The sequence below is a fragment of the Cricetulus griseus genome, chromosome 4, assembly GCF_003668045.3.
Source record: "Cricetulus griseus strain 17A/GY chromosome 4, alternate assembly CriGri-PICRH-1.0, whole genome shotgun sequence".
NCBI lineage: Eukaryota > Metazoa > Chordata > Mammalia > Rodentia > Cricetidae > Cricetulus > Cricetulus griseus.
The window spans coordinates 217546178-217574164 of NC_048597.1; the positions used below are offsets into that span (position 1 = coordinate 217546178).

General features: G+C 47.9%; 1 protein-coding gene across 8 annotated transcripts; it reads right to left on the reverse strand.

Annotated features, from left to right (window-relative positions):
- Positions 1 to 207: 207 nt before the first annotated feature.
- Dhx30 (DExH-box helicase 30) lies at positions 208 to 27987 on the reverse strand. Of its 8 annotated transcripts, none has more exons than XM_035443993.1 (23): positions 27776 to 27987; positions 25989 to 26080; positions 23113 to 23167; positions 20210 to 20305; positions 18921 to 18949; positions 11271 to 11401; positions 10086 to 10196; positions 8055 to 8356; positions 7564 to 7684; positions 6692 to 6841; positions 4510 to 4662; positions 3381 to 4217; positions 3054 to 3129; positions 2865 to 2969; positions 2442 to 2617; positions 2025 to 2231; positions 1851 to 1932; positions 1586 to 1779; positions 1312 to 1471; positions 1042 to 1199; positions 857 to 960; positions 631 to 770; positions 208 to 534 (listed from the first exon to the last, which is right to left on the reverse strand). In XM_035443993.1, the coding sequence occupies exons 4-23, from the start codon at positions 20278 to 20280 to the stop codon at positions 281 to 283; spliced, it is 3561 nt and encodes a 1186-aa protein (XP_035299884.1). In that variant the 5' UTR covers positions 20281 to 20305; positions 23113 to 23167; positions 25989 to 26080; positions 27776 to 27987; the 3' UTR covers positions 208 to 280. The 8 variants fall into 8 exon arrangements, with proteins under 8 accessions (XP_035299884.1, XP_035299883.1, XP_035299881.1 ...); XM_035443992.1 differs by having other exon boundaries at positions 23113 to 23232; positions 27776 to 27986; XM_035443990.1 differs by lacking the exon at positions 18921 to 18949 and having other exon boundaries at positions 27776 to 27986.

Sequence of the window (27987 nt, forward strand, 5' to 3'; positions counted from 1 at the left end):
CTAGCAGGCTGTGTTGTGGGCACCACTAGGAGCAGCTGTGTCGGTGCTGAGACCAGCCAAGCAGCTGAGATGTGCTGACAGCTCTGGCAACTCACTCTTGAAGGGGGAGGTGTTAAGCTCCATCTTCCCTTAGGGCTTGAGACATGTTCCCCCTGATTTGGGGCTAAGAGCCCAGAATCCTGAGAGCCCTTAGGATGACAACAGCACTCACAAGGGATAAATATAACTTTATTTTAAATAAACATTTGCACTCTGTACATAGCCCCAGCGGAAGAGGGGCTCAGTCATCAGCTGTCTTGCGTACATCAAAACTGCCACAAGGTCCCCGAAGCAGCTCCGCCAACAGTGCAAGCAGCTGCCCATGTTCCTGCTGCACACTAAGTGGAAGTGCAGCCAGCTCACTTCGGAGGCTCCGTTCCACCATTCGGCCTAGGGCTCGCCGCAGCTCCCTTAGCAACCGAACAGTTCGCGAATCACCTTCTAGCCGCAGCAGGTCACTGTCACTCAGAGAGATGGTGGCTCGGCGCCCATCATCTGGAGAAGGGAAAAGATAGGGAGTGTACATTGGCCATGGCCATGCCTCTGAGGCCATGATTAAGCCCTGGGGAGTGGTGGAGGTGAGATACCCACCACGTATGTGGACGTCCCCGTCTGTTAGGAGCAACACAGCTAGTGGGTGCACCTGGGAGGAATCTCGAACAAAGACGCTACCGTTGGACTTGACGGCCATGAAATATGTCAGCCATCGGCTCCGTAACCGGGTAGCCTCCCTAGGGAACAAAGTGCTGTGTAATGTGAAGCTAACCCTCTGGCCATTCTCTGAGACCCTCCCTCGCTAGTCCTGCCTGCCACCCACCTGTTAATGGTTGACTTGTGCAGCAAGATGTTGCCAGATTTGGTCCTGTAAGTGACACTGTTGGGCTTGAACTTCCCCTGCCGAGTCACCTTACCTTGCCTCACCTAAAGGGACAGGAAATATGAGCAAGGAGCTAGGGGTGGAGAGGTGGTGACCGGAACAGCTCCCTATCCTAGAGGAGGCACCTGGATGAGGTTGGGGTAGAGGCCGGCCATCAGCACACCCTTCACCAGCTCCTCTTCCTCACTGTACTCATTGCACTGTGCGGAGGGCAGTGTGCAGTCAGAGGGCTTGCCCACTAGGAAAGCTTCATAAATATTCTCTGAGAACTGCTTGATGAGCCCTGGGGAGGCAAAAAAAAGTACAGTATGAAGAGACGCCCTGACTCAAGGCTAGGGATGGGAGCTCTGTGGGTGGGAGGTGCTCAGGAAGGCCCTCTTGGGGGCCAGGCTGACCGTGGATGAAGCGCAAGCTGGGGGCGTACAGAAGGTTTTCTTCCAGGTAGTTTTCCCGGGAGGTTCGGTCCTGCCAACGCAGCACCTCCTCCCAGCCAGCCACAGCACGCACGAAGGCCAAATGGTCACTGCCACTGTCATGGCTCAGCAATGCCTTCACCTGGGAGAGAACGTACGGGGGTCAGGAGAATAGTGACTAGAGTCCGGCTCAGGACAGTGGGTGAGGTATGAAGAAACAAACAGCAAGAGGGCTATAGGAAACACTGGCTCTAACCTTGTCCACCTCTGCCCGGTTCTGCAAACTGCTGCTGAAGGGGTCCCGGGTAAGGCAGGAAACAACCACCAGCAGTGGGTGCAGGCAACGGAAGATGGCAGCCAACACTATGGCCTTGGCCAGTCGGGGGTCGGTAGAGATGTGGGCTAGGCGCTGCCCCAAGGTGGTCAGGTATTCCCGCTGGTCCAGCACCCCTGCAACAGCTCAGCTGTCAGTCCCACCCATGAGCTACTCCACACCCCAACCATTCCTAGCCCCCATTTACCGATCTCCTGGAGCAGTATCACAGCCTCATCCACTGCCTTGATATTTGGACTGTCCACAGCTTTGGAGAGGAACTCCACTGCCTACAGCAACAAGAACCACACCCCATGAGCCTGTGTCCCATTTGTCCCGTCCAGGAGCATGCAGCCCTTCCCCAGCCCTGCCTCTGCCGCACCGTCTTCTCAGGCATGTGGATTTTGGCTTGCAGCACCAGGTTCTCGAGAGGTGTGCGCAGGATCTCTGGCACTTGGAAAGGAACCATTTTCTCCAGCCGGCTCCTCGGGAACAAGTGGTAGGCAAACCCTGACTGGCAGCGGCCTGCCCTGCCCCGGCGCTGGATCACATTTGCTCTAGACACCCACACAGTCTCCAGGCAGGACACCTGAGGAAGGCAGGACACACACATGCTACAGGCCTTGCCTACCCACTTCTCCAGTCTCCCTCATCACCCCCTCAACAGGGACATTTCCCATAATTATGGCCTTCATACAAAAGTATGTCTACAGCAGATAAGGACGGGGGGGGGGGGGGGGAACCTCAGAACAGGAGTCCTCCCCCAAAGGGTGGGTTGGGTCCAAGAGAGAGGCACCACCTTAGTCTTCAGGTCATAGCGTTCCTCCTTGTGCAGGCCGCTGTCTACGACATGCACAATGTCGTTAATTGTGATGGAGGTTTCGGCAATGTTGGTGGCCAATACAATCTTCCGCACCCCAAGTGGAGGCTGCTGGAATATGGCCTTCTGATCCATCATGGGGATATTGGAGTGCACTGGTGGGTAGCAAGATGCAAAAGGGCTACAGGCACTGTTCCAGCCAGAAGAATCTCAGACCTCAAGGGCAGGATAAGAATTTGGATCCCCCACCCATCCTTGGTCCTGATAAAGCAGAAGCCATTTGATAAAACACACCCTCAAGGAAAAACGGTCAGAGTCAGAAACATGAGCCACCTGAGTACAGGTTGGGTCACTCGCTGTCACAGAGGCAGGACTCATTGCCAGGCATATCCAGACTCTCACCTGGTAAGATGAGGTACTTGCTCTCATGCATGCCCAGGGCCTCCTGGAGACGTTGCTGCACTCCTTTGATTTCTTGCCAACCAGGCAGAAAGCACAGGATCCCACCTGTAAAGGGGCCCTTCAGCCATGAGCTGGTTGGTTCAGCTAGTAGGGAAAGGGAAGTAGCTGAGAAGTGGGAGAAGCACCCACCTGGTTCCCCACGGGCATCGATGTGCAGAACCAAATCAGTCACAAGGTCCAAATCAAGTGCACATTCATCTTCAGACTGGGGTGGGGAAGAAAGGCCAGTCACAGTCATTGGGTGGAGTCATACACAGGACACAACAAAGGACAGAGCGAGGGCGAGCTACTTGTGTGTGAACTCCAGCTCTCACACACTTGCCACACACACAGGCATGATTAATCCCCAGTTCTTATCAAGGAGACAAGCTTGGGAAGATAATATACTCTATTATGAAGACAGGGAGGAGGGAATCTAGAGGAAAGCCCAGGGACTATGGGGTGGGTATCCCTCACCTCGTGGTGCCGATGCCGGTGTGGGTACTGGTGTTTGCCTAGCTTGGCCAGGATGTCTTCCAGGTAGTGTTCCTTGACGGGATACATGAAGCCAGGCACCTTGATGACAGGGCAGCCCCCAAAGTATCGGGAGAAGCGCTCATTATCACCTGTAGCACTCATGAGCACCAGCCGAAGGGCTGGGTTGAGCCGCTGAAGGCCTTTGAGCAGAATCAGCAGGAAGTCTGTGTTCACATCCCGCTCATGGACCTCGTCCACAATGACGTGGCTCACACCCTCCAGGCTGGGGTTGCTCTGCAGCTTCCGCAGCAGGATGCCCACAGTGCAGAAGAGCAGTGCCCCACCTCGGGCTGGGGGCTTGCTTTCCAAACGCACCTGGAAGCCCACATTCCGGCGCAAAGAGGGGCCCAGTTCATGGCTGACCCGCTGCGCCACAGACACAGCTGAGATTCGGCGAGGTTGTGTGATGATCACATTGCAGCGGGCACCTCGGCCTTCAGTCACATAGCGCTCCAACAGTAGCTGAGGGATACGTGTGGTCTTCCCACAGCCCGTGTCCCCAGAGATGACCACAACTGGGTGCTGTTCAATGGCACTGAGGATAGTGTCCCGATGAGGGTCCACAGGTAGCTGTGGGGCCTCCTGCCAGATTGGCCCTCGCCTCCGCCACAGCTCTAGCAGGCTCTGGCTCAGACGTACCTCCTCCGCTTCTGACAGGGGCATGTATGGCTTGCCTGTGATAGGGTCACTCAAGGGCCCTGAGTCCTTGCCTAAGGGCAAGATGTCATCATTCTGCAGCCGGAGTTCTGGAGAAATCCATGAACTGTCCACAGGGTACTAGGGGACGAGGAAGCAAGCAAAATGACATAAGTGCCTGTCTTCCTACTCCATGCAGTCAGCCCCTCCAAAGGATTCACCAGGGTCAGATGTTTAGGGCCCAACCTACAGAGCAGAGAACTTGGGCTCTGACTGCCCTGATACCTCACGGGCATGATGACTAAGGGAACTTAGGGCTCCAAGGCTCCCTGCTCAGTGGGAAAAAACAGATTTTCTAGGCCTGTGGCAGGCAGAAAGAAGCAGCCTTCAGTCTGGAGAGGGGAGACAGTGGAATGGAAGGCAGGACTCTTACATGACTCAGGAAGGCCTCTATCTTGCGAAGGATGGGCTCGGGCACCTGGATGGTACATGGCCGGCGCTGGGTCTCACCCAACTCACGCAAGGAGGCCAGGTTGTACATAGCATGGGTAAGCGGCTCATTGTTCCTGTCCACCAGGCCCAGGCTCTGCAGGAAGACAGGAATGGCTCTTATAACCCCAGCACTCAGGAGGTGAAGGTAAGAGGCTTGCCAAATTCCAGGCTAGTCTGGGCTACAAAGTATAACTCTAATAGGAAGTTTAAAAACCATTTTTTTTCTAAAGAACTAAATGTGGTATCAGAACCCTACCACTTGCCCAGGCACAATGGCCCAAGTGCATTCCTCTGGTGCCGTCACAGCCTTCCTTCCAATATCCCAGAAGACTGATCTTATTTCCACAAATTCCCAACACACACCTGAGACCAGCAAGGCATGCCCCTGAAGACTCTACTCCAAAGGCTCTCCCTGTGCAGGCTCGCCATAGCTTCCCCACCCAAACCCTGCTGGCAGGTGCGGCTGCTATGTGTTCTGGCCAGTGCCATCTGTGACCCCATAATAGAAAGAAGTACATGGAACATCCTGTAAATGTCTCCACATGATAAAATAGGCCCTTTAAAGTAAAATGTTTGTTTGCTTCACCAAATGCTTAAAATCACCCCATGAGATAAAATATGACCTTCAGGGAAATATATGCCTGCCATTTTCTTAGCTTTGTGTGTCTACCATGTGGAGAGCTCACTAGCTCTCTCTCTCCAAACTCAGCCCAAAGGTTCCCTCCCTCAGGGCATTGTCCCACTACAATTTCATCTACTAAAGAACCAGTGCTTAGGTCACAAAAGGTACCAGTGCTACCACTTGGCTGTTGCGTGCATCAGCTTCCCAACACTGCAGCTCCTTCCCAAACAGCTTCTCCCATGCCAGGAGTGTGGGGCTTGTGCATATGAAGTGAAACTGCAGACTCCTCCACATCCTGCAATGAGCCCCAGGCCTCTGCCCTGCAGAGCCCACACCCAACCTCATATTTCACCAGCTGCATGCAACCTTTTCTCTTTGTTTTGATTGTCTGAAACAGCCTTGATATGTAGCCCAGGCCAGCCTTGATCTCATGATAATCTATCTGCCTGGCCTCCCAAGTACTGGGATAACTCATGGACTCCTCATATTCTCCAAGTTGACAGGTGTATCCTTTACCATCAGAGGCATCTAAGACATGGTTCCCCAAAACCAGATTCACAAGGTACATCAGAGAACTAGAACTGCCACAGACACAGCTCAGTGAGAGGGTGGCCACCAAAAATGAGTAATGCTCTATAGTCAGTCACTAAACCTTGGGAAGAAGGAAGGAGAAGGAGGAAGGAAGAGGAGGAGGAGAACTTCAAGAAATTTGCTAGGCTTAATGACACCCACTAATAATCCTACCATTTGAGACAAGGCTGAGTTGGAAGCCAACCTGAGCTGCATAGCAGGTACCAGGCCAGGCTAGAGTGAGGCCTGGTTGGCAGTCAGGCTGGGGATGTACGTGAAGCTCTGGGTTTGGTCCCTAGCACTGCATGGTGGCTCGTGCACATAGGAGATGGATGCACAAAGTCCAGAAACTCATGGTTATCCTCAGCATTGTAATAAGTACCAGGCCAGCCTGGGATACACCTGACCCTGTCTCAAATTTAAAAAACAGAAGAGGGTGTGCTTGCTACCAAGTCACATGACATAAGTTTGATTTCCCGGAATCAATACAGTAAAAGAAAAGAACAGACTCCTGTGTCCCCTCCTCTGAGCTCCACGTGTATACTGTGGTGCACAGACAAAAAGTAAATATTTAAAAGAAAAAAACATGAGGGGTGACAACCTGCCAGCTGCAGGCCACACTGCCATCACCTTTACTTCCTCCAATTTCATTCAGATTATTCACTTGGCCACCAAGGTTAGCAGCATCTCTGGGCACCAAGCCGATCTTATAAGCCAAGCACCGCTTTCACACCCCTGCCTGTGAGGTCTCACTCTGGTTTCACCTAGGCTTTGGCCAAGCGTTACTAAGGTCAAGCTCACAGGTACAGTCCCTGCAGACACTCTGGGGCAGTAGGCATGGAAACAGATACATGTAAGGATGAGACCAAGGCCTGGTGTGTGTCTTCCTCCCTAGAAAAGTGGACTAGTCTGTCACAGACAAGGGACTCACCTTCAGTTTCTTGCAAGCCAAGGCCGCTGCCTTATTCTCAGCCTCAGCTTTGCGGCGCCCTTTGGCAACAAAGGTCATGGGACAGGGCCAGAGCAGAGTGAGTGTAGCCAGCTTGGTCTTGGTACCCACAGTATGGAACTGCATGAGGTTCTACATGGAAGGCAAATGAGGAAGTTACAAAGGCCGGGAAGGAGCAGACGGGTGGTCTACGCACCTTCAGGAACCCGACAGGTGGGTGGTCTACGCACCTTCAGGGACCCACAGGCAGAGCTCACAGCTACAGCACCAAACGAAAACGACCATCACACCAGACTAGGCACAACCAGAGTTCTTTATTTTGGCTTCCCCCCTTTTCCCTCCTGCCTCATGCCATTCACCCATCAATGACCCTGTGTAGCCCTAGCTCTGAGCTTGCTTCTCATTTCTGTAGTAGAAGTCGCGGTTCACACGATGCTGCTACCTGTCTTCCTCAGCCACATGCGGTTAGCACCTTCAGGAAAGTCTGACAGTAAAAAGGCCTTATACCTCTACCTCAGTCCTCTGAGACCCCTTGATGTGCATCAATGATGACATTTAAACACAATTCAGGCACCCCACTTCTATTCTTTCAGGTCCCTAACCCACCACCTGGTCATAGAGTTGGGTCTTCCAGTCAGCAGTCCCAGCCTACACCCTGTGTGGCTATTTTCCTGTCCCTGCTGCTTTGCCTTCCATTCGTCAAGGATCCCGTGTCCTAGCTGGCCTAGGTGGGAGCCAAGACAGGCAAGCTGAGCCCTGCCCTACAGCTGAGGGTTCCTTCCTGCTGAGCCTTCAGAAGACAGGCACAAGCAAGTAGGTGGCTCATGCACACACTTCTGGGAGAGCCAACTCACCTTAGCTGTGGAGGACGATGTCGCGATCTGAATCACTTTGGCCAGAAGGTTCTTGGGAAGTGGAAATTGGGTCAGAGCTCTAATAGCACTGTCATCATCTGTCATTTCAAAGGAACCCCCCCTAAGAGGACAAATAGTTTAGGTGAAAAAGTCTGCTGTCTTCCTAGGCCACTTTCTCTGGGACCTCAAGGCTGGGACACAGTGCTGGTGGACAGAAAGGCAGGGGCAGGAGGTGACGGTCAGGAGTGACTGTCATATTGCAGAAGCCCACAGTGCCCTGCTTGCCCCCAAAAAGTGAGCTGAACGACTGCTGACAAGGCGGGGCCCAAGTGTGAGCTGGAAAGAGGGACCAGGCGTCGTCTGCACGAGCTCAGCCACAGCCCAAGACAGTAGCTACCAGTGTACTACCCCATCCAACCCCAGCCCACCCGTATGTGGGGGCTCAGAGAAGACGTGACCAGGGTCCCTGCATCCCTCTGCCACAGCAGTACCTTGAGTCCCTGAGTGGGTTGTGAGAGTCTTGCTGGGTCATGGACAGAAACTCCGTCACATCAATGGTCCCCTCTTCAAGCTCTTCCTCCTCATCTTCCTCTTCTTCTCGGCCTAAGGATCGGGATAGGCCTCCAGGACCCCCTGGCCGAATGTTCTCAGGATTCAGCTGCCGCCATGAAGTTGGAGGCATGGTGGGTTCTGGACGCCACCAGTTGTCAGCTGGAGACCCAAAACGATCAGCTAGCACTCGGTATTTGGCGGCATCAAACAGCTCATTCCGTGGACCCAGCAGACCCCAGCCCTGTCCAGTAGAGAAAACTGTGAGGAGCAAACCATCACCACACCTAGGTGAGCCTCTTCTGTGTCTGCTATACACACCAGTCCTGGCCAGATCCCAACAATGAAAGCTCACAGAGAAGGATCTTGTGATCTAGACCAGTCTTAACTGTGCAGAGACCATCTTAAGAAACAATAATAGAGCCCGGGGTTGGTGGCGCACGCCTTTAATCCCAACACTCGGAGGCAGAGGCAGGCAGATCTCTGTGAGTTGGAGACCAACCTGGTCTACAAGAGCTAGTTCCAGGACAGCCTCCAAAGCCACAGAGAAACCCTGTCTCGGGGGGAAAAAAAAAAAAAAAAAAAACCAAAAAAACAAACAAAAAGAAACAATAATAGAAAGAAAGAGACTGACAGAGGGAAGGAAGAGAAGACTTAAAAATGCCTAGGTTTGCTAGATATGGTGTCTCCCAGGCCTAGGCAGGAGGATCACTTAAAGTTGTAGATGGCGGGCTGGAGAGATGACTCAGTGGTTAAGAGCACTGTCTGCTCTTCCAGAGGTCTGGAGTTCAATTCCCAGCAACCACATGGTGGCTCACAGCCATCTATAATGAGATCTGGTGCCCTCTTCTGGCCTGCAGGGATACACGCAGACAGAAAACTGTACATAAGTAAAGCTTGAAAAAAAAAAAGTTGCAGATGACCTGAACTGTAAGACTTCGTCTCAAACTAATAAAAATGTGAAATGAAAATAAGCTAGATAAGTGCACGCCTTTAATCCCAGCATTCAGGAGGCAGAGGCAGGTGAATCTCTGAGTTCAAGGCCAGTCTTCAGGACAGCCAGGGCTATACAAAGAAACCCTTTATAATTAATATTAAGTCTCTGAGTGGATTTTTGGGAAGTGGTTGGTAAAACAGACCTGATTGAGGCCCTGATGAAAAACTCCACCTACTTACACATGCAGGCAAGCAACACATGCAAAATAAATACCTTTTTTTTTTTTTTTTTAAATCAGTGGTTAATCCTAACACTGAGGCAATCAGGCAGCCAGCCTGGTCTACAATAGTGAATTACCAACCAGTCAAGGCTACACAGTGAGACCACATCTCAGAAAAACTTTTTTTTTTTTTTTTTAATTTTATAAGGCAAGGGCTGGGGAGCTAGTAAAGTGCTCGCCACACAAACACGAAGACCTAAATTCAATCCCCAACTCATGTAAAACACCAGGTGGTAGTGGTGAACTCTTTTAATACCAAGGTGGGGAGGCACAAAGAGTTGCATCATGGGACATGCTAGCCCACCAACCAGCACAGCCTAATCAGTGAGCCCCAGGTCACAGAGAGATCCCATCTCAAAAACCAATGTAGACAAGCCAGCTGTGGGAAGACACACCTTTAGTCTCAGCAGAGGCAAGTGTATCTCTGTGTTCAAGGCTTGCCTAGTCTATATAGGTAGCTCTAGGCCAGCAAAGCTACAAAATAAGACCTTGTCTCCAACAAGTAATGAACAAACAAAGACAATGTAGATAGACAACCTCTCGTCAACACACAGGCACATGTCCTCACAAACATACACACACACACACATACATAGAGCAAAGAAGAGGACTAGGAAGCAGGAAGGGCTCAGGAAAGTTCCATGACTCAACACTGCCTCAACATCTACCAAGATGTCCCTGGAACCAAAACCAGTGCAAGAGAGAGCTAGCGACAGCAGTCTCCGGGCCTGCAGGCCTTCAGTAGAGGTGGCTCACCTTGAAGAGCTGGCAGGCTGCTGCTGCCGCCTGCCGCTCAGCATCTATCTTCTTGCTGCCATAGCCTTCTACCTCCACACTCTTGGGCCACTTTATGTGCAGGGTGACTTTCTGGGAAGTGAAAAGAGAATAAAGAAGTGGGAACGATAGCCATGCCTGTAGCCGTAGCTCCACAGTAGTAGAGGCAAGAGAATCAGGTTACAAAGTAAATTGCAGGACCTGCATCAAAAACAAGCAAACAAGCCAGCTGTGGTGGCATGGTCCTTTATTCCCAGCACTAGAGAGGCAGACCCTGATCAGCTCTCTTGAGTTCAAGGCCAGCCTGGTCTACAGAGTGAGTTCCTAGATGGTTTCTACACAGAGAAACCCCTGCCTCAAAGCAAACAAACAACCAAAAAACCTTTATTCAGAATGGTTTGCCTGCATGCTTCTGTGGGATATAGGCTCTCTGACACTCTTGGAGCAGGGGTGTTCTCACCATCACCTCTTCCCTACATTCCTTGTTAGACAAGGGACCAAAAGCAGGGAGCACTACGGGGGCCTCTTAGACAAGATGAGCACTCCTTACCCCACCTGCTGTGGATTTCTGGTGGTTCTTCAGATCTAACTGTATTATGGAATTCTTTACTGACTGCTCACATTTAGAAACCCATTCTGGCGGGCAGAGCAGCGCACATCTGTAAGACTGTTTTTTTCAATGTGTGTGTAGAATACTTTCACTATCTGTAACCTGGAGGCAGGAGGACCAACAATCCAAGACCAGCTCCTGTCACACAGCAAGTTTGAAACCAGCCTAGGCTACGAAAGACCCTATCTCAAAGCAATGAAAAGCAAATGAACAGGGAGGGCTAGGTGGTGGCACACACCTTTAATCCCAGCATGCAGGAGGCAGAGGCAGGCAGATCTCTATGAGTTAAAGGTCAATTCCAGGACAGCCAAGGTAACACAAAGAAACCCTGTCTTGAAAAACCAAAACCAAATGAAAACAAAACGAACAAAAGCAAACAAGCAGGATACCTAAATTGGCCTCTTTGACAAAGAAAAAAGAGAAACAAAATCCAAACCTGAGAGAGAGAGAGAGAGAGAGAGAGAGAAGAGAGAGAGAGAGAGAGAGAGAGAGAGGCAGCCAGCGTCCTTTGAATCACACTAGGGACTAGGGACTCACTTAGCCACCAGCAGAGTTACCTTTTTCTTCGGTCCATTTGTGTGCACATAGACTAGCTTGTCTTTTGCATGTGAGATGCCAAGGGCTCTTCCAATCACGCTGTTGAGAAGGTTTTTGGGCTGTGGAAACTCTTTTAATAGGTCCCTAGAAGCTAAGAAAATAAGAGTAAAATAATTACAATTCCTTTTATTTTGCAACTCCACAAGATATATATCAAAGCCACTCTGGGCTAACGTTGACTCAGGACTGCAAAGCATTCAATGAAGTTAGGAGTCCTTGGGAATGGGCTAGATGGACAATAAACTCCATCAGTCTGATTTCTGAAAGGATGCTCAGAAAACAAAACAAAAAAACCTATCTTGCATGCATGCACATGAGAGATGAAGACCCTCCCAAAGCAGGTCACACTATTAGAAGGACAGGTCCTAAAGGGACTCTGGCTAGCTCCAGCATAGCGAGCATGGCTCTGGCAACCTTGCCCTTCTCCCCCATTCTCTCTGCCTTGCTGAGCCATTAGCTTTCATTCCTGAAGCTAGCCACAGAGGTCTATTCCCTAATTTGGCCACTTCCTCCTCCTAAGGCTGACCACCAACTGTTCCAGTTGTCAAGTATTGGTACTGATCTTGGTCTTGGAGATCCTAAGCTGACACTGATTCTTTCAGGCCCCATGTAGGTCAGTGATGAGATCCAGAATTTAAAGATTATGCCTCTACTCCCAAGTGTGCCTCAGCACTGGAGAAATCCTCCCTAAAGTCCAGTCTCTCAGCCAAGACAAAGGCAGGAGCCAACCCTTTCCTGCCCCCTGACGCCAAGGGGAAATGGAAGCATCAGACACCAGAAGGCCTCTCTCCTTCCCTTCACTTAAGTCTCCGCATTAACCTCAAAATACAAATAACACAAATGTCTCAGATGTCCCATCTAGCAGTAGCTCCTGCCAAACAGGGCTTAGTTGATCACACAGTGGCAACTCACAACAGCTCAAAACAAAATAAAGGGCCCATCGACATGCAGCATGAGAATCTTCAGGGGATGTACGTCCTTCTCGTTTGCCACCTACAGTCTCTGGCATTATGTTCAACCTATAACACCCCACAACAGAACTTAGTGGGTGTTCCATGTAGTATCATGTACTTGCTTTATCACAGCAGTGGACAAATTATTCCTCAGTGGGTACCTGACAATGCCAGCAATGTTCAGGTAGTATTTGTATTTAATTCTTTTGTCTTTTCAAACATTCATTCACTGCCCAGCAGTTGTTGCAAACTTTTAACCCCAGCACTTGGGAAGCAGAGGCAGGCAGATCCTGTGAGTTTTGGGACAGTCAGGGCTACACAGTGAGGCAATGTCTCAAAAACAATTCTTTTATTATCACTGTGTGAGAGAGTCCACCATTTGGAGGTCAGAGAACAACCCTTGCAAGCTTATTCTCTCCCTCCACTGTGATCAGGGGTTGGAACTGGGGTCTAACTACCAGAGCTGTATAGCAATCACTTTTACCTGCTGAGCCATCTCACCAGTGTTGTGTTTTGAAAATGCTGCTCCAAAATTTCTGATGTAAACTTAACTTGTTTGGGATATTTACCTGGGGCAGATAACTGTGTCAACTAGCACAATAGGGGTGTCCTACCTGGTGCAGTCTCCTAAATGCTATGTTATATATCATGTAAGAATCAAGCAGTTAATAAACAGCACCTAAGTAGACTCAAGGAGAGTTGGCCCCATCTTCCCTACTTTAAGTAACCCACTAGACCCACAGATGTGCACACGCCACAGGCCCCAGTTTTTCAGGTGGTTAAAGGCCAACTAGCTCACTCTATTTTTTTAATGTATGTATAAATGTCTTGTCTGCATGTAGACCTGTTGGCCACGTGTCTGCCTGATGCCTGTGGAGGTTAGAAGAGGGCATCGGATCCCCTGGGACTGGAGTTACAGGTGGTTGTGAGCTGGGTGGCTGCTGGGAACTGATCCTTTACCCTCTGCAAGAGCAACTAGTGCTCTTACCCCACCGAACCATGTCTCTAGCCCCTAGCTCGCTCTATCTTAATGGCCATAGACGTTCTTATCAGTTCCACTCTCTGCCCTAGTCAGGAGCCAAAGAGCCAAACTCTACCAAAGATTCTGTATTCCAGGTGTCTTGGGGCTAAATCCGACTGTGATGACAGAGCTAACCCTCAAATACCACCCAATCTGACAGAAGTAGGATATTCACGTGATTTCCCTACCCACCCAACCACGCGCCGGCATGCTGGGTTCTAGGTGGTCCTACGCCACACAAGGCTTTCTAACGCAGAGCAAGGACCCGCGGGGGTAAGAGGTTCAATCCACTTTCAAGACCGGCCTCTCCCCGCGCGCCTGGCTTGCCTTCGCTTGTCAAGGGCGCTTCAGCCCCATGTCCGCTACAAAGCCCTCACCGTTCACCGTGCTTCCGTCGCCCTCCCCAGGCTCGCTAGGGGCCACCTCTGATTCGACCTCGGAAGCCTCCTGAGTGCCATCGGGGCGGCCGAAGCTTGATGAGAAGCCACGCGAGAGTCCTTGTAGCCCGGCAGCGCGGGGATCGGGCGGCCGCAGGCGCGGAGAGACGCTGGCAGCCAGCGCCACGAGCCGCCTTGCGGACGCCATGGCGATCCCGCCGATCCCCGCGGCCCCAGAGTGCAACAGTGCCTCGGAGGGCTCAGCGGCCGGCAGGAGCGCCGAGCGCCCTCTGCTGGCCAGGGGGACTCAGTGCTGAGCTGAGCTGAGAGCAGCAGGGAGCTAGGATGCCGTCTGTCCGCACACCACAGCCCAGAATCAAACCACCGACGGGCATCGGGGTCTCAAGGAGACTTTAGATTTAGAAAATACTACTATGTATTTGCTCCACGTCCATCCAAGGAAATGACGCATGTTTCCTCTAGGTCCTACACATGGGAAATTCCTTACAGGCTGCTTTCTAACAACTGACTTGGATGTAGATGAGCCAACCTTATGGGTAGGACTCTGGTGGGCTGGGGATCAAACTAAATCTGAAGGCAGTGGCTATGGGCGGGGGGTGGGGGCCTCATGGGCGGGTGGGGGGTCTCATGGGCTGGGGTGGGGCCTCATGGCGGGTGGGTGGGGGGGGCGGTGGGGCCTCATGGGGGTCTCATGGCAGGGGTGGGGCTCTTATGGGCAGGGTGGGGCCTCATGGGCTGGGGCGGGGAGGGGGTGTCTCACGGGCTGGGGTAGGGGCCTCATGAGCAGGGGTAGGAGGCCTCACGGGGTCTCATGAGAGGGGCCTCATGGGCAAGGGTCTCATGAGGGGGGGGGCGCCTCTGAGGTTCAGCACTGTGGAGAAAGCTTTGGTCGGGGCTGGCAGTTTAGGTTGGGTAGGCTGGGAAGAAGTAATTTGTTTTTAATCCTAGCCATGACTTGAATAATCCCCTGGAGAGTTTATTAAAACACACTGCTGCCGGGTGTTGGTGGCAGACACCTTTAATCCCAGCATTGGGAGGCAGAGGCAGGTGGATCTCTGTGAGTTCGAGGCCAGCCTGGTCTATAGAGTTGAGTTTCAGGACAGGCTCCAAAGCTACAGAGAAGCTCTGTCTCGAAAAACCCAAAAACAAAACAAATAATGGTGACTAGGTTTGACCATCAGCACTGTATAGTGATAGTATGTATGTCTGTAAATCGGGAAATGGGAGTTCAAGGTCATCCCTGGCAACAGAAAATAGAAAATTTGAAGCCAGAACTGGAGCTGCTGTCTTAAAAAAAAATTAAATGTGACAGAAGGGGCTGTAGAAATAGCTCACAGTTAACAGCTCTGCTCTTCCAAAGGACCAGAGTTTGATTCCCAGCACCCACAACTGTGTAACTTCAGTCCCAGGGGAACCTGACACCCTCTTCTGGATTTTGCTGCTGATACCAGGAATGCACATGGTACACAGAGATACATGTAGGCAGAACACCCATTTAAGTATAAATAATAAAACTCTGACATGGTTGTCATGGGAGACACCACCTGTATTAAACACTCCTGCCCAGATCCATATATAGGGCAGAACATGATTACCCAAGAGCTTTGTGTTTGGCTGTGGCTTATTATTTGGCTAGAAGTCTAACCATCTTCAAAAATGGTCCTCAAAGACTGCAAACAGCCCAATGTCTTCAAGAGTAGAGAAGTCCACCAAGCCAGGGTAGGCACAACAGTGGCTGAGGTGTCTCTCACAGTTGCAGCAAACAAGTCTGGAGAAAAGACCCCCCACTTAGAAAGCTGATATCATGACCCCTCAGTACTGCACTCTGCTCCACAGCCCTAATGCACAGTAGAAATGCATGGTTTCTTGGCTTTGCTTCTGAACAGGCAAAGTGAAAAAATATACACTTGCCATAAACTAGCAAGTATCCCAAGCTTAGCGGCAAGAACATAGGCATCTGCTATGCCATTTTCTCTATTTTTTTCCCCTCACAAGACGGAGTTTCTCTGTGTAACAGTCCTGGTTGTCCTGGAACTCACTTTGGAGACCAGGTAGGCCTCAAACTCACAGATATCTGCCTGCCTCTGCCTCCCAAAGGCATACACCACAACACCTTGCTCATTTTCTCCAATTTTAGAAACCAGATTTTAAACAGATACTTGAAACTTTATATTAAAAAAAAAAAATCAAGGGGGCTGGAGAGATAGCTCAGTGGTTAAGACTACTAGCTGCTCTTTCAGAAGCCCTGGGTTTAATTCCCAGCATCTACATGTCAGCACACAACTGTAACTCCAATTCTAAGGGATCTGACACCTACACACAGACATACATACATAAATACAGGAAAACACCAATGCACATAAAATAAAAATAAATCATTAGGAAAAAAATCAAAGTAAGCATTGTGGTTCATGTCTATAATCCCAGAACTTTATAGGCTGAGGCAGGATGATTACTGAGAGTTCAAGGCCAGCCTAGGATACAGAATAAGACTTTGTTTCTAAAACTAAAGAGAGCTGGGGATATAACTCAGTGACTGACTAGCCTGCAAGAGGCCATAGGTTTAATTTCCCACAACCCAGTAGAAGGAGAGAACTGACTCTGGTTGTCCTCTGACTCCACACACATACCCTGGCATGTTTCTACCCAGACACACATTTTATACCCATTATACACAATAACAATAAATAAAATCTAAAAACAAAGGCTCATGCTGGAGGTGGGGTGGGGTGGGGGTGTACACCTTTAATCCCAGCAATCAGGAGTCAGAGGCAGGCAGATCTCTGAGTTCAAGGCCAGCCTGGTCTACACAGTGAGTTCTAGGACAGCAAGGGCTACACAGAGAAACCCTGTTTCAACCAAAAAGAAACAAACAAAAAGAAAAACCCTCGCTAGATTAAAAAAAAACAAAAACTAGGTTTTAGCATAATGAGAATGTGGGAAAATAATAAAAATAAATTACATTGTGCTCTAAGAGCTAGAGTCATTCTGAGCAAATATTCCATTCCAGAAACCCCAGTGACTCATGTAAAATCAAGGCAGCTTTTAGAAGCCTTCTATCTCTATGATATTCTCCCAAGGGTTCAGAGTAGGGATTGGCAAACCATCAACTAGGGGACAAACCGAATCCACTGCTGTTACTGTAAGCTCTTAGTTGTTGGTGTTCAAAACATGATTTCATTTACTCCAGTCTTGGTGGCTCATGAATTTAATCCCAGAACTCAGGGGACAGAAGCAAGCAAATCTCTGTGAGTTCCAGGACATCCTGATCCTGGTCTACATACATAGTTCAGGCCAAGCAAAGCTACAAAATAAGACCCTATCTCAAAAAAAAAAAAAAAAAAAAAGAAAAGAAAAAAAAAAGATATAAAACAGCTTACTAACTCAGATGTTTCTTTTTATTTAATTTTTTATTTTTATTAATTTTTAGTGTGTATGCATGTTCATGGTTCTCTCCTTCCACCGTGGGCTCCAGGGATTGAACTCAGGTCATCAGGGTAGCATGGCAATACTTGTTACCTGCTAAGCCATCTCGCCAGCTCTGAGATATTTCTGTCCACTTCTGGATCAGGCAGGACATCTCCACTAAATGGAATCAAGGTGCAGAGGATCTGAGTCTGAAGGTAAATGTTTAGGAGCTTAACCTTTACTTATGTTTTGATATAGCCCAGACTGAAATGGAACTAACTATGTAGCCCAGGCTACCTCAAACTTGTACCAATCCTTTTCTGACTCAGCTTCCCAAGTGCCAGGAGTACAGGTATCATCCAAATGTCTGGCCTAGGAACTGAACTTGAAAGCACTGAAGGACAATAGGAGGAAACCCACAGTAACTGAGGCTCTGATGCACACACAACACAGCACCTTTGACAGAAACATCGGAGGGGCTATCAACACCTAAACAAACTGGAGCTCTCAGGCAGCATGTGACAACTTATTCAACAAGAAGACATGATCAAGCTGACTGAAGATGGGAAGATAAGAAGAGCTATGGGAACCAGGTAAGCACCCTTACACATTCGAATGTCACATATCCCTCAATGTAAGCTGCCATATCAGGAGGAAACACAACTGCATGAAAAATGCACGGCAAAGAGCAAACTGTGGCCCTGGGTCTGGGCAGAGTATCCTGTAGTATTTCTAGTGCCCCATGCCTCAACTCTGGGCAGAAAGGAAAAGACACAGAAGACCCTTACAGGCAAGTTCCTTGATTTATTCACTCTTCCGGTGGAAGGAGGCCATGCTAAGAGATTGGCAATAGGAAGGGGAAAGGTTTGGAAAGGAGATGAGCCTTATGGCCACTGTCTTCTGGATGTTATTTGTTTTTATTTTACCTTTTGGTTTTTCAAAACAGGGTTTCTCTGTGTAGCCCTGGCCACCCTGGAATTCACTCTGCAGACCCAGCTAATGTTGAACTCAGAGATCCATCTGCCTCTGCCTCCCGACTGCTGGGATTAAAGGTATAGGCCACCACTGCCCATCATGGGTGCTATTTATTTTATATCAACACTAGAAACACTGTTTTTTGCCACATACCTTCTTTTTCTAGGGGTATGGGGAGACAAAATCTCATTTACTATTCTCTTTATTTATTTATTTATTTTTGGTTTTTTGACACAGGGTTTTTCTGTGCAGCTTTGGAGCCTGTCCTGGAACTCACTCTGTAGACCAGGCTGGTCTCGAACTTACAGAGTTCTGCCTGCCTCTGCCTCCTGAGTGCTGGGGATTAAAGGTGTGTGTCACCACCACCTGGCTCACAGCTCCTTCTTAAGGGCAGAAGTACCAGTGAAGACACTAATGTGCCATGCCAGGCGCAGTACCTATAAGCCCAGCTACTTGGAGGCTAAGGCATGAGGACTGCTTGAGCCTAGAAGTTCAAAGACAGCATGTCCAATACAGAAAGTCTTCATTGCAAAGTAAAAAGGAGGAGGAGGAGATGAAGGAGGGAATACAACTCAAGGGTAGAGTCTAACATTATATTTGTGAGGCCCTATGGTCAACGCCCACCACCACAAAAAAAAAAAGAAAAAGAAAAGAAACAGAAACAGAAAGCAGCATGGGAAAGGTCTAACAGTATTTATGTGTCAGTCAGGATACCGTCTGGAGGCACAGCTAGAGCAGGAGTGAGCAGCGCCTATGGATCATCCCAAGCACACTGCCTATCTGACCCCTAGTTAACCCAAGCTAACCAACTTGGAGCTTAGCCACAGCACATCTAACACTCTCAGAGCCACTCACCTGCCATGTTGGAAATGTTAACGTTCAGCCTTTTCGAGTTACAGGGCATTTTAAGAAAGAAAAAAAAAACAAAAAAAAGGGCAATCAACTCTTGTTTTAGCAATAGTAGGGGTCGCATTTCTTTAACACCTAAGTCAGGTGATCACAGGGCTGGAAGTATGTATTTACACTACACTGCTGTCAGAAGTCAGGCCATGGCAGAGTGGAGGGCAGTGCACTGGAAACCACCTGGGAACTTGGCAGCAACACAGGCCACAGAAACTGCTCCCCACACCATTCCTAAGCTCTGGACCTTCAAAGTACTTTATACAAACTAGACTACACCCACTGTAGATGAAGCAAAGACTCCTGTGACCTAAAAAAATACTGTTCTTCCGACTAGACAGAGGGATATGAACAGGCAGTGAAAGCAGGGAAGAACACCTGTCGAGACAAAAAAAAGGCTACCAGGAATGCTGGTCTTGGCAAATGTAGAAAAAAGACAAGTCTGAGGGAAAGTGGATTTATATTTTCTGACTGCTTGTCCTATCCCTAGGTGTATGCTCACCTGAAGTGAGCCATCATTCATCTGGGTATTTAGATATTCTTCCTTATCAAAAAGACAGGCCATCTTGACAAAGGACTGTCAGACTTTAATGTCAGTAAAGTGCTTTCATGTACTAGGGAAGATAGTATCCAAACATCTAAGATGGAGGGTACCAGGCTGGGTCAGGGCTCTGTTCTGACCCTGCTTCAAGCATTTGCTGTCTCTGAAACAGAAGAGCCAGAATTCCTTCTAGCCTAAAAGACTCCCCATGCTGGTGCTTAACAACTCAACTTATCATAACATTTCCTTTAGGCCATACATGCAGGCCCAAGGAGACTGTAGGGTCTAAGTCACATAACCAAGGAGCACAAAATCCTATTGCAGGGCTTGAGAGATGCCTCATCAGTTAAGAGCACTCCCTGCTTTTCCAAAGGTTCCGAGTTCAATTCCCAGCAACCTTATGGTGACTCACAACCAACCATCTGTAATGAGCTCTGGTTCCCTCTTCTGACCTGCAGGCATACATGCAGGCAGAATACTGTATATGTAATAAATAAAATCTTAAAAAAACAAACAAACAAAACCAAAAAAACTATTGTAAGTATGTTCTCACTTGGGTCTATCAGTTCTGCTAAGCCCACCTTCCAGGCTCACTTTCCAGAAATACATGTTCCCGGTACAGGGTTTCACTACCACCCACCTACCCACTGCTCTTGTACCAAGCTGTTGCTGGAGGCAAGGCTCCTCCTTCCTCCTCCCTTACCTCGAGAGATGGTCCCTCCAGGGGCAGGGTTGACACACATGGGTGGAAGTCGGGGTGGGGGAAGTTTGCATTGACGCTGCCTGTGCTGGGTCCGATCTGGGGAAAGAAAACACACATCAGGGTGATGTGTTCTCATCCCTCACAGTGCATACATGCATACAACTGAGCTAATTCACCCTGAGGAACCAAGTGGAGCTCAATCAATACTGGAGAGCCAATCACAGGTTCCAAGGAGCAGGGCAGCAATGTCACACAACAGAAAAGTAACTGGCTCATATAGACACCAGAGATATCCTTGTAGAGAACTCTTTTGACTCTCCAGAAGGACTCAAACTATTTCCTCAACTACCCCTTATGAAGTTTAAGATTGTTTAGTTTTGTTTTTCTAACACAGCATATCTAATAGCCCAGGCAGCCAGCCCTTGAACTCACTGAACCAAAGATGACTTTGAGCTCTTGGGCGCAAGTTCTGGAATCACTGGTGTAAGTCATCAATCACATCTAGTCTCTATAAGTCTTAATATACATCCTTATGTGATGGGGGAAATGCTTTTGTGTATATATTTGTCTTATTGGTTGATACATTAAGTATTGTTGGCCAATAAGAAAGTAAGATAGATAAGGAGAGAAGGAGGATTCTGGGAAATGTAGGAAAGAGTCACAGTCACCATGTGATCGCCAGGAAGACAGGATGCATTCCTCCTGCGTCCTCAATAAGATAATTTTATAAAATATATAGATTAATAGTTATGGGTGATACTTAAGACAGAGCTAGCAAATAAGAAATCTTAGTCATTGGCCAACAGCATTGTACCTAATATAAGACGCTGTGTGTTATTTTGGGGCCCTAACAAGGCAGGCAGAACTCAGGCGGTGGCCGAAAGACTTATTGTTACATATATGCTTTGTTTTAGTCATCTACATGTTGTGCCAGGTTCGAGAAGCCCAGAGACTAACCCAAGGAGTCGACACTCTGATGCAAAAGCGAAAGGTTTCTTTTTATTTAAAGCTGGCCAGCTAGGATCTCACTGCATGGTGGGCAAAGGAGATGCCACCCAGCCAAAAAGAGAAGCTTTTAAAGGGGCAGACCATAAGGTTGAAGGACACAAATTACAGAGTTTCTATAGTTACTTAAGGTCATACAAAGTACAGAGTTAGTAACTATACATTTTAAGGGAGATATATTTGAGTGAGATAAGACAGGGCATGGGCTTGCAGGGTTACAGAGTCACAGGGTCTGTCAGTTATCCCCTGGGCTGGGGGATCTTTAGGACCAGTAATTAGCAAAGGAATGTTAAAAGGAGTGGTGGACAGTTACCTTACCTCTCCTTCTCTGAGAGTAGGGGATCAGGCGCCAGTCATGGCACTCCTGATTTAAGGAGTTAAATTTTCCTTTATCATTAGATAAAGGAAAAAAAAATTTTTTTTTTTTTCGAGACAGGGTTTCTCTGTGTGGCTTTGGAGCCTATCCTGGCACTCACTTTGGAGACCAAGCTGAGCCTCGAACTCACAGAGATCCGCCTGCCTCTGCCTCCTGAGTGCTGGGATTAAAGGCGTGTGCCACCAACGCCCAGCTTAAGTTTTTAAAAATTTATTATTTTGAATTTTTGGTCACTCATACGCACGCCTTTTTTTTTTTTTTCCAGGGGGAGGGGAGGGTTGAGACAGCGTTTCTCTGTGTAGCCCTGGCTGTCTTGAACTCGCTCTGTAGACCAGGCTGTCCTCAACTGCACAGAGATCCACCTGCCTCTGCCTCCTGAGTGCTGAGAATAAAGGCCTGCACCACCACATGTGGCCATAAATCACTTTTATAAGAATCTCCAACATTTTGAGGCACATGAAATAAAATTAAGCAGCCCCAGCAGCTCAGAGCTCCACTTCCCCCCTGCACTGCCTCAGCAACTCTATTCAATCAGAGTGTTCCTGGCACATTCTTAGCATCATACTGGCAACCTGCCTTGGTTGCCCAAAGCATCTTCCTACACACCAGTGACTTTGTCATCCTCTGCTCACACTACTGTACTTGCACTTGCCCAATGTCTATTTTTCCCATGTCTTCTTTTTTAATACAATATTTGTATCAATTCGTTGAGAGCTTCATATAGGCATACAATGTATTTCGATCACATTGTTTCTCTCGTAAGTTTTAAGATACTAGATATGTGGTTTTCACAGTAAACATAATCCTGAAATGCCTATAGGCTCCTCCATATTAAGGTTGAATTCTGAATTCATTTCAGTTCTACCTTGAGAATAAGGCTGGAAATGATTAGCTCAACTTTTTTTTTTTTTGGTTTTTCGAGACAGGGTTTCTCTGTGTAACTTTGGAGCCTATCCTGGCACTTGCTCTGGAGACCAGGCTGGCCTCAAAGTCACAGAGATCCGCCTGCCTCTGCCTCTCGAGTGCTGGGATTAAAGGCGTGCAATACCAATGCCCGGCTCAATTTCTCCATTTCTATCTGGAAAGGGTCCTCATCCACATTTAGGCACACTATATTAGAAAACAGACAAATGCCTGGTAGTGATGGCCCACACCTTTGATTCCAACACCCTGGAGGCAGAGGCAGGTGGATCTCTGTTGAGTTTGAGAACAGCCTGGTCTACAGATTGAGTTCCAGGACAGCCAGAGCTATACAAAGAAACCCTGGTTGGGAGTGCGGGGGAGAGAAGAAGACAAAAGAAAACCAGGCAGGATTTTGATAAGCCGTGACAGTGACTGGCAGGAAGGAGCACTTTGGGAATAAGGTAGCAAACATGCAAACACCCAAGGCAAGAGGCAGCAACTGAGCTAAGGGAAGAAAGAAAGAAAGAGGATTGCACACTGCTGGGGCAGGCTCACAACCTTCACAGTGGCCAGTCAAAGGGAAGAGAGGCATGGAGTCTGTGTACAGTGTCATCCTTACCTTTTCTGAATGAGTCCAGGCTGAACATTGCTGGCCAGGAGAGAAAGCTGGAATCCTGAGAAGGAGGGTCAAAAGGCCATGGGTGTTGATTACTATTCCGGGTTCAAGAATCTGCGAAGACTGTAAGAACACAGACCTTATCCAGAAGACAGGGAAATGAAGCTGTGAACTAGTGAGCCCCACTGCTGCTTCCCAGGGTTAAGAATGCCAAGGCAGGAGCTGGAGAGATGGCTCAGCAGTTAAGAGCACTGACTGTTCTTCCAGAGGTCCTGAGTTCAATTCCCCAGCTACCACATGGTGGCTCACAACCATCTGTAATGAGATATGGTGCCCCCTACTGGCATGCAGGCAGAAGACTGTATACATAATAAATAAAATCTTTTTTTTTTTTTTTTTTTTTGGTTTTTTCGAGACAGGTTTTCTCTGTGGCTTTTGGAGGCTGTCCTGGAAACTAGCTCTTGTAGACCAGGCTGGTCTCGAACTCACAGAGATCCACCTGCCTCTGCCTCCCAAGTGCTGGGATTAAAGGCATGCACTGAAATAAATAAAATCTTTAAAAAAAAAAAAAAAAAAAGAATGCCAAGGCAATGGTGACGAGTGCCTTTAATCCCAGCACTCAGAGGCAGGTATATCTCTGAGTTCAAGGCCAACTGGTCTACAGACTGAGTTCCAAGGGAGTCTAAGCTACCCAGAGAAACCCTGTCACTCTGTTCTTTGCTGGTTTCTAACTGACAGCCCCTCTTTTTGCTGTCCTATAACTCTCTAAGCCTACTAAACAGGAAGTGATGGAGGTATCAAGAGACACAGTTATACCTAGGTACCATACTTGCAGATTTTCCGGGTCTTCCCAGAAGAAACTAAATTTCATAGGGACCTTATGTTGCAAGTGGCAGCAGGAAACTGGACTGAGGACTGCCTAAGGACAAACTGGGCTTTTTCAGAAAACCTAGTAGAGCTCTTTGGAATGGGAGTTGACTGACAGTATCAAAGAGTGACCATATAAAGTTTCAGAATTAAAAAATTTTGCTGAGCAGGGTGATACACACCTTTGATTCATGCACTTGGGAGGCAGAGGGAGGTGGATTTCTGTGAGTTCAAGGTCAGCCTGGGCTACAGAGTGAGTTCCAGGCAGACAGAGCTTCACAGAGAAACCCTGTCTCAAAAAACAACAACAAAAAAAAAAACAAAAAGTTTTTCTATGGTGGAGTCCCTATAAAATAAATGATAAATTTCCAAGTAATAATTGCTAATAATATTATTAACAAATTATAAATACATTAGACCACAGCTACTAGCCAGAAGTCTTGATTGGTGCCCCCACCCCCACCAGAGGGTTTTACTACAGAGCCCAGGCTAGCCTGAAACTATCCTCTCCACTCCTTGAGCACTGAGGTTACAGGTATGTAGCTCACACCCAGTGTTTTGGCACATTCTACTTACTAGTACCTCTGTCCTTTAATTTTTTTTTATTCATTTACATAATTTTCTGAATTCTTATCCTCCTGCATCCGCCTCCCAAGTGAAGGAATTACAAGTGTCTGCCACCATGCCTGGCTTTTAGTAATACAGTTAACTAAAAAACACCTATAATTTAGCAATATTGTTGTATAAAATACTCAAATTCATACTTAAGTATCTTTTTACTTATTTATTCATTTTGTTTTGGATTTTTCAAGACAGGGTTTCTCTGTGTAACAGTCCTGGCTGTCCTGGAACTCACATAGTTCCCAAGCACTAGAATCAAAGGTGTGTGCCACCACCACCTAGCAGAGATCTTTCTAATAGCACTCCTGGATTAGGAGTAGGTCCAGTAACTCTTACTAGATTTAGTTTTAAAAGACCTATAATGTTTTGCACATTAGGTTAATGTTCAACATTGCTAGGAGACTAAGAGGGACTACATACCTATCCCTAACTGCTATTCCCTTTCATTCTCAACTTGTGGGGATGAGAGAAGTAAAAGGCCTCATCTTTCAAATCAATATTATGATCTCCTCTTCCCCAAGGATGCTGAAAATTTCAGCCAATAAGATATGGTGCACTCAAGAGAGAAAATTTCAAAACAATATCAACAATACCATTTACTCAAAGTTGATACATCCTACAAATACCTTCTATGCAAATCAAGAGTATAGTTTAGGGTTGAAAAGGAAGCCTGGATGTTTTAATTAACTTTTTTTGGTACTAGGAATTATACTTAAGGCCTTGTACATGCTAAGCAATTATCTACCACTAAAGAATAACTGTAGCTCAAAAAACAGTATTTCCTTGCTAAGAAATTTTAAAATGTGCATGTAAACAGACTTGGGTTTTGCTTTAATTTCAGTTTTTGGAGATTTTTCAGACCAAGTCTCACTCTATAGCTCAGAGTGTAATGGGATCTCCTGCCTTAGACTCCAGAGTGCTGGAATTACAGATATCACCATGCCCAGCTGAGCTTTGCTTTTAAAAAGTCGTTGGATTCCCTCTTTACCAACTGAGTTTCATATACTATGATCTTTCCTGAATTCATCTCAAAAAATAGGATATTCAAGATATTAAAACCTCTCACTTTATGATGTTCTAGACCATCTCACAGAGATCCAAAATAAATGTACATCCCTTGTAATGTGGTGATAATTTTTAAAATATTTGACTCTGTCTTATATAATTTACAGATATACATGAAATTCTAGTATAGCATGTCAAAATTTCTTACATGATGAAACACAACTTGTAGTAGACTGTGACAGCTCTATAATAGCACATAGATTCCATAATGACAAATTATGAACAATACTCCTAAGAGGACTATAAATGGAGTTAAGCACAGGCTTTATAGTGTGGCTAAGCAAAACACACAACAATGCTCTATAAGCAGGGCTAAGTCACCTTACCTTATAAAAGCAGTGGGGAGCTCAGATTTTGTAGGCTTTCAAACTGGAGCTGAATTCTTTCCTTGCTATTCCTCATCACGAGGCTGGGCCTCCTGGAAAATACAATGTAAGGTCACTGGGATGGCAATCCCCACTAGGAGGCAAAACTGTACCAATCACAAAAATCAATTTATGAACTTTAACAAGTTTTTGACACAATGACATCACAAAAGGGGCCCCGGACCTGTCCTAGACCCATCAAATGTAAATTGTCCCACAGAGCATCTGTAAGAAAATGTATGAACATTTTCTCCAAGTCCAGAGCAAACCTCCCCTTTGCTTTTCTAAACCATAATGGCTATAATATTAATGTATCTAAAATGACAGTTCCACACTGGGAAAATACAATCATGAAAATCTCAAGAACATTTTCACAGGTTACAAAAAACATCCATAGACTTTACTTCATATAATCCCTGCAACTACTGTGTAAAGAACCGGGTTCTTTACACAGAACCGGGTTCTTTACACAGAAGGAAACTGAAACATAGTTATACAACTTACCCAGGGTCCCACACCATCAGGACAGAATGGAAATCTGCATTTAAGATTTCTGACCCCTTGGTTTTACATGTTTATGTGACACTACTTTTCTTACACATCAACCTGTATTCTGAATGTATCAGGATCATTTTTGAGAGGACAAGTGGGGTCCAAAAGCTGATACAACTTTGGACTATAGCTTCATAAATTAAAATACTTTGGAAGTCACTGTCTTGGGGGTCAGGTCTACATAGATAAAAACTTTGGCAAAGAATATATAAGTTCACGAGTGAAAAGCATTATCATAAATCTAATATTTCTATCTATATCAGGAAAGAGTGTTCCCTCCTGGAAATGTCAAGACTCTGAGCATGGCACATGGCAGTGGGGTCACTGCCTTCCAAGAAATCGCAGGGAAAATCGTCAGGTAATGTATAATTTCACTCTGACTGCACCCAAAACAACTTGAGACCTTGCAACTGGACAACTGCAGTCTACCTGCTACAGTGCCTGTCAAACACCCATGAACTGAGGTAGTAAGGTGAACAACCTGCATCGGAAAGCGTAGTTAAATGACCAAAGTTGATTACACAAAGACGATCTAGAAAGCGTGTTGACGCCATACCCTTGGCTTAAGGGTTCTGAGGACCCTGAGACACCACTGCAAACAAAGGACCCAACATGCATTAGGTCTTTCCCTGCAAAATGGGACAAGTCACCACCAGCAAACAAAGAACACCTCACCCCTTAGCTTCCCCCAGTGACAAGGTCGGTGCAAAAGGGAGCAAACCAAAGGAGTAAAAATAATGCACCAGGCCTCCCTTTGGAGGAACGGTCCAGACCGCACAGTGGGAGGAGGGGCAGACAAAGGTCTCGGGGCACTCCGGAGACTTCCTCCAGGCCCAGCCTAGGGAAAACGGAGCATCCCCTGAGGCGAAGGCGTCGTCGCGCCAATAAAGCGGCCTCTCTCTCGGCCTCCGCGGAGCCCCTGGCAGCGAGGCCCGCCCCGGCAGACCGGTCTGGCCCCCGCCCCGCCCCGGCTCCATGGCAACCGCAGGCCGAGGCCTGACTGCCCACGGCTCGGCCGGGCCGGCTTCACGGGCAGGCCTAGGATGCCCGGCCTGCTCCTCAGGCTCGCCAGCTCCTCCTTCCCACTCTCTGCCAGGCCGCCGGCCGGACCGGGACCCCTCCTCGCGCCGACCACCCCCGACCGTGGCAGGCTGCTTCAAGGGGCACGAAAGAGTAGAATAAAAAGCCCAATTCACCTGTTGTTACAGATGTGAAACAAGCCTCGGTGCACGGCGCATGAGCCGCGGGCCCCCCCAACCACGGCCGGACTACAACTCCCACCAGCGACGGCGCGGTCCCTTCCGGGACCCGGGGCGGAAGTCCCGCCTGCGTCCCCGACGATACACGGCGTAGGCCTTTCGCCTGCCCTCCTGTGAAGGATGCCTCTCCTCAGGGGCTCGCGAGGCGT